This window comes from Cyanistes caeruleus, unplaced genomic scaffold, assembly GCF_971803275.1.
Source record: "Cyanistes caeruleus unplaced genomic scaffold, bCyaCae1.hap1.1 HAP1_SCAFFOLD_117, whole genome shotgun sequence".
Classification (NCBI taxonomy): Eukaryota; Metazoa; Chordata; class Aves; order Passeriformes; family Paridae; genus Cyanistes; species Cyanistes caeruleus.
The window spans coordinates 148,565-160,463 of record NW_028255917.1 but is presented as its reverse complement, the minus strand read 5'-3'; the positions used below and the strand labels follow the sequence as shown (position 1 = coordinate 160,463).

Sequence of the window (11,899 nt, the reverse complement as noted above, 5' to 3'; positions counted from 1 at the left end):
GAGTGTGGAAGGCGAGCTCACCCTCAAGCACAGCCATCCAAGTCAGCCACGGGCACAGGCTGCAGCTGAAGCTGGCAAGCGTTGCTGTGAGGCTGCAAGTGAAGAGAAAGCCATTGTGGCCAACTCTGCTGAAGCCTTTTGCCAAAGCAAAGGCAATTGTGCCCACAGCCTCCCCCTGTTTGGCACCCGGCTGCTGCGGACGCCTCAGTGCGCAGGTGCCGACGTTGGGGCTGCTGCTGTTCCTGGGCACGCTCTGCTGCTGTTTCTGTGGGCTCCAGAGCCGCTTGGGCAGCAGCCACTGGGCAGCCCTGCTGGAGGAGACATCGCCACCCTCTCCATGGTGGCAGCAGCTCTGTGGGCCCCGAGCTCTGTGTCAGGGGGGCCTCGGTCACAGCAGCGTGGCCTGGGCAGCCGCGAGGGCCCGGGCTGGCCGCCAGCCCTGCCTCTGCCCACTGCCCCTTCCTGGAGGCACCCAGTGGCCGTGGCCTGGCAGCACCCCCTGCCCTCCATGTCCCCAGCCAGCCCAGCCTGGGCACCTCGGGCTGTCCCCACCCTCCCGCTGGGGTGGTGTCCCAGCCTCCAGGCCTTCTGCTGCAGGCCTGGGGGACATTTTGCGGAAGCACCGGAGCAGCCGGGTGTCAGGGACCAGGCGGCTGCCCGGGGGCTGCTTATGGCCTCTGACACCCAATTCCTCAGGGCTTCCCACCACCCCGGCTCTTCCAGGGCCTTCTGTCCCCTTGGAACCTCCTGCCACCCACTCCCTCACACATCCCCCTCGTGCCTTCCCACTGCCTTGTCCCGTCTGGGCCTCCGCAGCCCCTCATCCCTTCACGGCCTCCCAGCACCCCGTGCCCTCAGGGGCTCCCCCAGCCTGGCCCGGCAGCAGCGCCGCAGCCCCACAGGAGCTCCAGCAGCTCCTCAGCCATCACTGCAGCAACACACGGGCAGCAGGACACAGATGGCGCTTCCTGCCTGCCACAGGGCTTGTGGCTTCAGCACAACCACCAAAGGCCAAGGGGCTTCTGGCCATTTCCCCTGCGCCACTGCATGCCCTGGCAGGTTGCTGAACACAAGAACCCTTTTCCCTCTCTTCCCCTATGCCCCACACACCCTGGGCAGCAAAAGAAAGGTCTTGGGACTCTTGTGGTTTATAACATATCCTATATTATTTACATACTAGATGGAAACGAAACGAAGAAAAGAACAATCTCTATGAAAAAAAAAATAACAGATGGCCCATGTGGCCCCAGAAGATAGAGCCTCTCAGCCCTAACATATCCTATATTATTTACATATTAAAAAGAAAAAAACAGAAGAAAACTATTCTTATGAAATTAAAAATCCTGGCTTGCCCAGGTGGCCCCAGCAAACAGAATGTCCCAAATCAGCGCTGAGCACATCTCCAGCAGCGCAGCCAGCCCAGGCCCGACAGACGAGGCCGTGTCCTCCATGCCCTGAGGATTTGGTCTTCCATCCTCTGGAGAATGGAGTAACGGGCACTCTGGATGGCCCGGAGGACATACAGCGTCTCAAGTGCCAGGTCTGACACGGCACCGCTTCTGTCCTCTGTCAGGCGTTCGAGGGCTACAAGAGAGACAAACAGAGCCACGGTCAGATCCCAGAGCTGTGGGGGCGCAGCGAGAGCCCCCTGCCAGGGCCATGCCAGCCGGCTCTTGCCTTGGCCAGGAGGGAGCAGGGACCAAGGGGGTCAGCCCGAAGCTGCTGGCCACAAATGCCCCACGTGGCCCTGAAATCTCACTGTGCTCTGCCCATGCCGTCCCTCATCGGCACAGGGAGCAGAGCCCTCCACAGCCTGGCCAGGGCTTGCAGCTGCCCCCGACAGCCACCGCTGTCAGCCCGCTGTCCTGGCTCACCTCTGCACAAGACCTGGAGCTCTGCGTGCTGCCCCCTCAGCTGCTCCCCGGCCATCCCTGAGAACACAGAGCCTGTCAGGGTCCCAGCAGCACAGCTCCCTGCCAGCGGCGCTACCAGCCCTGTGGCCACACGGCCTCCTGCCCCGGCAGGGCTCAGCCCGGGCCCTTACCGCATCCTGACCCAGCCCAAGGGCACGGCTGCCAGAGGCCGGCAGCAGCAGCCCCGAGGACAGCCGGGGCTCCAGGCGCCGGGCCCGGGTGCCGCTGCCGGGGCAGCAGCCGGGGCTGGGGCCGAGCTGCGGCGGGGCGGGGAGGGAGCCCGGGCTCGGGACTCACCGATGACCCTGATGGCCGCCGCTCGCAGGGTCTCCTGTGGGTCCTGCAGGTACTGCAGGGCCCGGCGCAGGTGCTCGGCCAAGGGGATCCTGTGGTCGGCCAGCTGGAGAGAGCGGCAGGAGGGAAGGGTTGGCGCGGGCTCTGCCCCTCGGCCGGGCGCTGCTGCCTGCGGCCAGCCCCGGCCTCCCGTGCCCGGCCAGCCCTGAGGCCCGGCCAGCAGCCGCTGGCGCCGGGCTCTGGAGGGGGCAGAGGGCCGGCTGCTGCCCGGGGAGCCGCGGTGCCGGCCCGGCCTGCAGCCCCGCTGGGCCGGGGCTCCATCGGCACCCGGCTCGGGGCCACAGGGGGCTGGAGAAGAAGCCGTGCGGCCCCCGGCTGTAGCAGTGGGCAGGGGCACAGCTGCCAGCCCCACACACTGAGCACCGGGGCCAGGGGGCTTCTCTAGCCTGAGGCTGGCACTTCCAGGCCGTCCTTACCACGAGCTTGGCAAACTTCCACAGCTTCTCCTTCCTCACAGCTTTTTCTAGGTCTGGCCTCTTCAGAAAGCCAGCCGCGCGAAGGAGCGTTGTCCGAGAGGCCTGGGGAGCAGCAGAGAGCCGCAAATGGCCCCACAAGGCAGGGCACAGGAGTGTCCCAGTGCCAAGGGCTGGAGGAGGCTGCAGCCTGCAAGCCTGCGTCAGGGCAGGAGGCAGCTGAGCCCCCTGCCAAGGCGCAGCAGCAGCCCAGGAGTCCTCACCTCTGCCACATGCCGATTCTCATCTTGGCAGTGGAAAAAGAGTGGGAGCAGGCTCTGGTACACTCGTTCCTTCAGGGGCTTTCTTCCTTCTTCTTCTGCTGAAGACATCACCCTTCGAAGGAGAAACATGGAGAGCAGCTGCACCTGGCTATGGGGCTGTATGAAAGGAAGGAAGGAAAAATGACCTCATCATTGGCTTCTTGTGGCCCACATTGGCGTAGGCCTGCAAATGCACAGGGCACAAAGTGTCCGGGCAGCAGGCAGTGGCCGTGGCTGGGGCACAGAGCCTTACATTGTCCAGGAGTTTCAGGAGCGGCTCAGCCAGCTGCAGGGCCCTGCGCCAGGATATTGGGGTGTCTTCATCCGTGAAAATATGGCTCAGGAGAGCAGTGCTCATCCTGGCCACGTCACTGTCCAAGTCCCACAGGAGGTGCACTAGTCTTCCTGTCAGGCTCTGAATTCTTTCGGCCTGTGCAGAACACAAGGGTGTGAAAGCCCGGGCAGCTGCCGCAGGGCCCAGAGGCCAAAGGGCTGTCCCAAAGCACTCGGACAGCTGAAGCAGGAGGCAGGAGAGCTGGGAGGAGCTGCCTCAGTGCCCAAGGCAAAGGCCAGCCAAGGCCAAGTGACAGCATTGCCCAGCCTCATGCTGCCCACACAGCTTCAGCTGCTGCCCCCTTCTCACCATGGAGGGATGGTCCTTTAGCAGGAGGAGAGCCCTGAGAACCTGGTGATGCATCTCTGTGGAATTGTACCACAGGTACTTATACAAGATATCCATTAGGCTGTCACCACAGTCACTCAAGTCCAGGCAATCTAGGAGCTGAAAGGCACAGGGCAGTGAGAGGGGAGCTGGCTGGCAAGAGCCTGGAAGTGCGCAGGGCTGGGCCCAGGCAGCAGCACAGGGCGCGGGTGCCGTCCCAGGCAGCTGTGGCTATGCCAGGGGACAGGGCTGGCAGGGAGCTGAGCGAGGTAGTGCTGGCCATCAGGCTCACCTCCACAAGGAATGCCATGGCAGAGACATCCCAGTGTGGCAACGGTTTGCTGAGCACCTCAAGCAGGTAGCTTAAGATGCCTTTACACAAGTGGCCAGATGCACGGCGCATTACCCTGGAAGGCAGAAAATGGCAGAAAGAGTCTCAGCAAGGGTGCGAAAAGCCTCTCCCAGGACTGATGGACACAGTTGTCCTATTGCCCCAGCACCCTGTGAGGCGATTTGGGCCCTTGAGATGTGGCTGCTCCTGGACACGCTCCTCTCACAGCCTTTTGCAGTCTCCTTGGCCATCCCTCGCTGACGAGGCCCTCAGGCCCATGGCCACGGGGACTGTGGGGGGGCATCCCGGGCAGGGGGCACAAATGTCAGAGGCAGTGGGGAGAAGGGGGGCTCACCTGGCCAGCAGACCCACGGCATAGTGGTGGGTGTCAGCACAGAGCAGCGTGTCCCAGCCACGCTTGCGTTCCATTGCCACCACCACATGCTCCAAGTGGAGACTGCAGAGCAGGGCCTTCAGGGTCTGCACTGCAAACCTGTGCGCACAGCAAAGCCCAGGTGACGCTGGGAGCGCTGGCTCCGAGGCTGGGGAAGTGGCAGGGACAGGAGGAGTGGCATGGAGCACCTGTTGGGGCTGGTGGAGAGGCCGTGTTGCTCCTGGCATTCCTTCCAGAAGGTATGGACGTCCTCTGTCATATACAAAGTACTGAAGTACGTTTGGAAGAGGAGATGCACAAAGAGGCGGGGGAAATAGACTGTGAGGATCTGTGGGCAACAGGGCCCCTGGAGGATCTTCCACATCACCAGAGTTGCCTGCAGAGGACAAAGCAGCCTGAGACAGCGCTCAGTGCCGGGGCGTCCGTGTGGCAGGGCCTGAGCCTGGCAGGGAGAGGCCGGGGGAGACGCAGGGGGAGCAGCGGGCCTGGTGGCCCTGAAGCTGCCCCTAGGCCAGGTTTGTGGCCAGTGCCTGAAGCAGGGAGATGCAGTGGGGGAAGGAGGCAACAGAGCTGCTGGAGAGGCGGCCGGCCTTGCGGTGAGCAAAGGCCAGCTCCAGAAACTCACAGTCAGGGAAAAGACAGCCGTCTTGTCCCCATCAGAGGTGCCCAGGTTTTTCTGCGGCCAGCTCCCCACCACATTGACGAGGAGCGGTGTCACTTCCTCTGAAATCCAGGGCGAGAGCAAGATGGTCGTCCACATGGCCATAGCAGCTCTGCGGGGTCAGACACAGCACCGTGGGCTGGGCAGCAGCGGGGAGCTGAGCTGGCCACAAGCTCTGCCTGTGCCCACTGCCCCTGAGCGGCAGCAGCAGCCAGGCAGCCCAGCCCTGTGGGGACAGGCCCCTGAGGGGCAGGCTGGCAGCACGGCAGCAGGCTCAGGAGCTGACTTTGTAGCAGGGCTGGCAAAGGGAGCAGCCAGAGGGCCCTGCAAGTCTGTGTTGCTCACAGCCCTGGGCCGGGCTGTACAGGGTGATGGGCTGGGGAGCCCTGAGGCCTCGGGGCAGCTGGGCCCCATACCTGTCACACGTTGGGGCCACCCGCAGGAGAGTGATGGCCACATCATCGGGCTCTGCCTCGGCCACTTGCATCAGGGCCCAGTCCATCCTGTGCTCAGCAGCCTCATTGGCCATGAGCCACTGGTGGATGTACCTCACCACGCCGGGCACCTGGAGAAGGCACAGGGAGACTTGGAATGCTAGAAGAGGGAGTCAGCAATGTGCCCAGCTTCTTCCCCAGACAAGTGCTTCTCTTCCTGCCCACTGCCATGGCCTCAAAAGCTTCAAGTGAGCAGCAGGCGTGGCTTGGGAAAGCCAAGCAATTGCTGGAGGATCAAAGGCTGGCCACAGGCTGCTTACTTGCTCTGGATTGAAAAGAGCCGTCTCTACAAGCAGATCCAGCTGGGCAGCGCTGCTCTGTTCTGCCAAGACCTCTGAGGATGCTTTGACCTCAGTGTCCATAGGTCTGGTCTCTTCCTTGCCAATTCTGGTGATGAATTGGTAAAGAAACTGTAGGAAAAGGGCAGGAAGGCAGGGAAGTTGCATGGAGTGCTCCAAGTGCGGTGCTGGGCTGAGCAGTGCCAGCAGGCCCAGCGCAGGTGGGGATGGCTGCAGGTACCTGCGCTGCTCTGCGGAAGCGGCCACGGGCGGTGTCCTGCTCTTGTGTGCCGTCCATGGCTGCATCTGGCAAAGAGCAGCCAGAGCTGAGGGGCTGCGGGAGAGGCCGGAGAGTACAGCCCAGCCCTACGTTCCCCAGGCAGGGACAGTCCCGGGATGCCCCAGGGGATGCAGCACGGCCACTGCTGCGGGGACAGCCCCAGCCCCTTTTTTGTGCTGTCCATGGGTGTGTGTCCACAGGACAGTGTGGGATGGGATGAGATGGGATGCAATGGGATGGGATGGGGCCAAGATGGCCGCAGGCACCAGCCCTGTGGCCCAGCTCTGCCACTCACCCTCCTCCAGCGGCTGCAACTGCTGCACCTCTTCGGTCTCTGGTGCTGGGGCAGCTCCAGGGCCTTCTTCCTCGACCTCCTCCTCCTCCTCCTCCTCCACCCAGGCCAGCTTGGGCACTCTTGGGGGTCGCTGCTCCAAATCTTCTTCCAGACTCTCCAATCCTTTCCATAGGAACAGCACCAGGGGATGGCATGGCATGGAATGGGATGGGGCCAAGCTGGCAACAGGCACTAGCCCTAATGCCGAGCTCTGCAACTCACCCTCCTGTGGTGCCTGGAACTCCTGCACCTCTTCAGACTCCTGTGCCAGGACAGCTCCAGAGCCTTCTTCTTCCTCCTCCTCAAGCCAGGCCAACTTGGGCACTCTTGGGGGTCGCTGCTCCATGGCAGTGACTGGATTTATGGTTGCTTGCAGGAGAGATGGCTCGGAAAAGCTCAGAGTCAGCAAGTCCTGCAGTCGTGCCTGGAAGGCACCTGCAAGACTCAAGTCCTGGCAAGATTGCAAGACAGCAAGTCCTGCACTTGGGTCTTGAGGGCTCCTGCCACAAGGACAGGAGGCTCCTCGACAGGGATTGTGGTCTGGTCTCAAGGGCAGAGACTGCAGGGATGGGCGACACGTCGGAAAAGCTCCGGGTCACCAAGTCCCACGGTCTGCCCTCAAGAGAACCTTAAGAAGGAAGGCTCAGCAAGGCCACAGGTCAGCAAGACCTGTGGTCTGGCCTCGAGGTCACCTGTAGTAATAGTGCTTCAGAAAAGCTCCAGGTCCGACACAAAGGAGTGCGCTGTGCGGGGGCTCCTCACAGCACCGCTCTGGCGCGTCCTGACCCGTCGCGTGCACCGAGCACTGTGGCGTGGCCCTGTCACCGCCAGCTCCTATGTCAGCACGTGTCACAAAGGGCCCTTTGACATCTGCTCCCGTTGCCACCATCCCACGGTGACCGTGCTGCAGCGTGTCACAAAGGGCCCTTGCACACCCTGCCCTCCGCCCTGGGGCCGCCCCCATCCCCTCCCCCACCCCCAAGTGGCCCAGCTTGGAAGGAATCCCTTGCCCAAAGTGTCTAAGACAGCCTGATGGGATCTTTAGGAACAGCTTGTTAGAAATGAAATGGAGGCAAATTTATCAATAAGAATTTTATTGAAAACTTTGCAAAATTTCCTCATGGAAATGTCTCAGTGTTGAGAGACAGGTGTCTGCTAGGGAGGGCAGGAGCCTCCCTTGGAATGAAAAATGTAGACCCCCTCCCTCCAAATTATGATAATCCTGAAATCAAGGGGCTCTCAGGCAGAGATCTGGGGATAGGAATGACAGTTTTTTACTAATATTTATAACCAGGCAAACAAACAACAATAACTACAGCGTTAGCAAGAAAACAGAGCCAGGGACCCCGTGACAGCTTTCTGGGCTGAGACGGGAAAGGATGGAGGAGAGGCTTTGTTTCACAAACCCCCTCGGGTTGGCAGTCAGTGCTGGTGCTCCTGCAGGGCTCTGAGGAACACTCAGCTGGAACAGCAGGGATGAGCTGAGATCCCGGGCTAGTGGCTGAGGTGGATCAGCAGCTCCGTGGCGGTGGCTGGCACTGCCACACGTCCCGGCAGGACAGGGGGTGTGAGGCCACCAATGAAGAGGGAAGAAGGAGAAGAAGCAGCAGCTCCATCTGGGTGATGGCGAAATTCCCTTCTCCCCACCACAACAGCTCTGCACCCAAAGTGTTCTTCTCCGAAGCTGAAGAAGCCACCAAACTGTCCCCACCCTCCCCTTTTCCTGCCCCCTTCCCCCCCTGGGCCCAGCCAAACTCTTTGTTTTTCCTCAAGCACCCACCAGGTACCCGCAGTTAAGTTTTCCCTGCAAGTCATGAGTAAAAATTCCACAGGCAAGCCAGAACTAAATAGAAAATAAAGGACACGTAACCCCCAACACCTGTAAGTTGTATCTTGAGAGTCAGCCAGGATCTTTGTTTGCCAGAAACACCTCTTAATTTAATCAAGGCATTAGTAATCAAAATTATTTTGAAAATTTAAAGATCAAAGTAGCCAAAATACTCAATGTAACTAATTGCTGGGTATGTTCTCAGCTCAGGTTGGGAGGAATGGGGTTCCCTCGGAGGGCTCACCCTGTGGGGTGGCCAAAACTCTGTCAATGGGCTCTGACTCGTAACGGATCCAGTGCAGGGACACTCAGAGAAAACTGTGCTGTGGAACACAGGAATGCAATTATCAGTTTTACAGGATTGACTGAGATTTCCCTTCCGGAGAAACCAAGCCCTGTTCTAGTTGGAGGTCACAATGTGAAAGGATTTCTGTGCTTTACCATCACAAGCCTACTCATTCTTTTTCCTCACTCTCATTCACGTTAGGAACAATAATTCTGTTGTCCATGGAGCTGGCACCTTTTGAATTCCAGAATAATGTCCCCAAGGTCCTTTGCTGTTCAGCTTTACTGCGCTGTCTGTGGCTAACAAGGCTTGCTGGGGTCCTTTCCCCTTCGGCTGGAGAGGTGCCGGGTCCCAGTCCCTGAGGGACAGCCAGGCTCCTGGCTGGAATTGGTGTGGAAGTCCCTCAGGGTCACATCAGCCTTCACATGGAGCCCTGTGGATCTGAGCATTCTCCAAAGGGGCCGTTGGGGCAAACAGGGAGATTTGGTCTGGCAGGGTCTGTAAAACAATATCCCATCCCATTGACTTGTTCTGGCAGAGAACACTTGGCTGCAGGGACATATTCCCATTGTTCCTGCTCAGGTCTCAGGATTCCAACAATGTTGTCTTTGCCCAGAGCTCTTCCTTCAGCTGGCTTGGGAGGGCCATTTGGCCTCTGGACCCACACTCTGGCTCCTTTATTAGGACTGCTGGGTCCAAACTCTTTTTATCCACAAATGGAGGCAATTTGAAGTGGATATCCTTTCTTCACAATTATTTTTTAAATGGCGATATCAATATTTCTTCTACCTTGTCATGGGGTTGAACAATCAAATCTTGTTCGCTATTGTTTAACAGACTTACTTCAATTTCTCCTTGATAATCTGCATCAATTCCTCCTCCCGTGACATGAACCCTTTGCAATGCCAAGCTCCAGTGAGCAGTTATCAAACCAAAGTGTCCTGGAGGAATCTGAATTCTTATTCCTGTATTGTAAACTGTCATTTGCTTCTGATTTCTCCTAATGAATTCCAGTGCATGAAGGTCCAGCCCTGCAGCCTGTGGGCTGGCCCTGGCAGGGGCCATCACAGCCAGAACAATTTCCCAGGCAGTCCAAGTCTCACTGTCCATGGCTGTGTTTGCAAATTGGGTGCAGCCGTGCACACCCAGGGGTTTCCATTTCCCAGTGGGCCCATTGTTAAGGGCATGGAGCCCATCTGGGAGATGGGTTCTCCACCGGGACAGGTTCCCATCTCCTCATTTTATCAACTGCTCTTTTAACAATTGTTCAACCAATCCTGTAGATTGTAGATAGTGTGATACATGAAAAACCCAGCAGTCTTAATCACTGTGTTTTTCACAGGAACAGACAAAGCATTCCACATCACAGCATTGCCAAACCCTATAAAAATTGCCAGTTTTATCCCTTCCTCCGTTATTCCTTGTATACAATTCACAAAGTTTACCGTTGACATTTGGGTCTTTGCTAGTCCTTTTTTGTAGGGTATTTTAGTGTTACAGTGAGCAGCCAAAGGTAACAAATTGGAATTGTCAGCATTATTTCACATTATCGATTTTTAGTTATATATATAAATATATATTATTGTGTTGTTATAATTATTGTTGTTATTGCTATTGTTATTATTATTTTACTTGGACAAACAAACCTGAGCTAAACACTAAAACCCTCTTCTGTCACTCCACGTGGGAGCATTCCGAAAACAATTGTTCCTTCTGTTGGTGCTGTTAACAGAATCCCTCCTTGTCTTCCCAAACCCATGAGTTCTTTTCCTTTTTCCATATGCAGTGTTTGGATGCATTTTAAGACATCCAGCGGTTCAGCCTCTTTTAACCGACTGCCCCACTGCTCGCACGGTGCTCCGACCTCAGCCCCACTCCAGAGCCAGCGAACTCTGGGGAGAGCTTCCCTTCTGGGAATTACAGATGGGACTGATTCCTTACATTTATATTTTAAAAGTGACATTTTGTTGTGATCTGGCTAGACTTTGCCAGTTTTGTTTCAGCAGCAGGCAGAGTCAGCACCAAAGGCACAAACTCCACCTGAAGGAATCAGTGTCACTAACTGCAGCTCCAAGCAGCAAAGGATGACAAAAGGAGCAGCTCAGCAATGAATCCAATCATCAGTGCCAAAGATTGCCTGCAGGGATTAACAAAGATCCAGCACCAGTTCCCCTCAGACTTTGCCATCCCCAGATCCACCCATCAGCTGGAGAAGCTGTCACAGCCAAGGGCTGGAGAGCCACTCCAGACACTGGGAATTGCTGCAGGTGCCTCCAGCCACAGGTGAGGCTCCAACCCCGCTGTGAGAGAGGGCCCAGCTTTGATAGTGCTGAATAAACAAACTGACAGCACTTCTGGTGTGGGAACATCTGGTTTCATTCTCCTCTTGCGTCCCTGCCAAAGCCTGGCCAGGCCTCAAGGAGGAACCAAGGGAGTCGACCCTGACCATACACCCCAAACAAGGCCAGATGTGGGATTTCATGGCCTTGTCTGGCTTCTAAACACAGAAAGGTCAATCCATGTTTCATTGATGAGTGGATACATCTATCACAGTGTTCATGACCATGAATATTTCAGTAATGAGCAGATGGACAGATAACCTTTGGCTGGAAGGTTCATTCAGAGATCACCTTTGGCTCAGGGCCTGTTGTTCAGGCCTCACTCAGGGCCTGTTGTGCAGACCTTGGCACTTCAGGAACAAGGGTTAGTGGGGGGCTTGACACTGCTGGGTGACTGGCTGGACTGGATGAACTCAGAGGTCTTTTCCAGCAGAATGGATTCTATAATACCAGGATTCTATCTGCTGCATTCAGCTAGGTCCATTACTTAGCAGCATTACTTTAGTCCAAAAGCCCCCTCTTGCTCAGCTCTTGTGGCCTGAGGCTTCAGCTCCTTCAGCTCCTGGTGCTGAGCTGCTCAAGCTGAAGGAGACAACTGGGAGAGAAGAATAAGTTCATTCAATTCCTTCTGGGACATGGAGAGGGGAAATGTGAAAACAGGAGCATTGTTTGGTGTGGCCTCCTCTCTGCTCTTCACACCTTTCAGTGCTTTGACCCAGCCAAGAGCTTTCTCCAGGATTCAATGAAGCAGCTGTTCCTGCTCCCAGCTCTGGCTCTTCCCAGTCTCTGACCTTGACTGGTTTTGTCCCTCTTGCTGTGCCCTCTGTTCCCCCAGGGGGCTGCCCCAGACTGAGGGATCAGATCCAGGCACTGCTGCTGCTCCCTCGGGACCAGCCCCAGTTTGGTTGTTGCTGTCAGTGCCAGCAGAAGCCGTGGCTGGAGCAGCGGGTGCTGACAGTGGCCCAAGGCCCGGGGCTGGAGGGGTCCCTGGGCTGGGGCTGGGAGGGAGCTGCCCCTTGTTCTCCCTCTGC

General features: G+C 57.5%; 1 protein-coding gene across 1 annotated transcript; it reads right to left on the bottom strand.

Annotated features, from left to right (window-relative positions):
- Positions 1–1,144: 1,144 nt before the first annotated feature.
- LOC147646164 (maestro heat-like repeat-containing protein family member 7) lies at positions 1,145–7,280 on the bottom strand. The gene is made up of 16 exons (XM_086873843.1): positions 6,638–7,280; positions 6,377–6,538; positions 6,043–6,107; positions 5,784–5,933; positions 5,446–5,594; positions 4,994–5,141; positions 4,557–4,744; positions 4,330–4,467; positions 3,936–4,050; positions 3,626–3,763; positions 3,236–3,412; positions 2,944–3,099; positions 2,684–2,785; positions 2,211–2,313; positions 1,875–1,931; positions 1,145–1,584 (listed from the first exon to the last, which is right to left on the bottom strand). Exons 1-16 carry the CDS (start codon positions 6,759–6,761, stop codon positions 1,385–1,387), a joined length of 2,172 nt encoding a protein of 723 aa, XP_086729969.1. The 5' UTR covers positions 6,762–7,280; the 3' UTR covers positions 1,145–1,384.
- Positions 7,281–11,899: the final 4,619 nt, after the last annotated feature.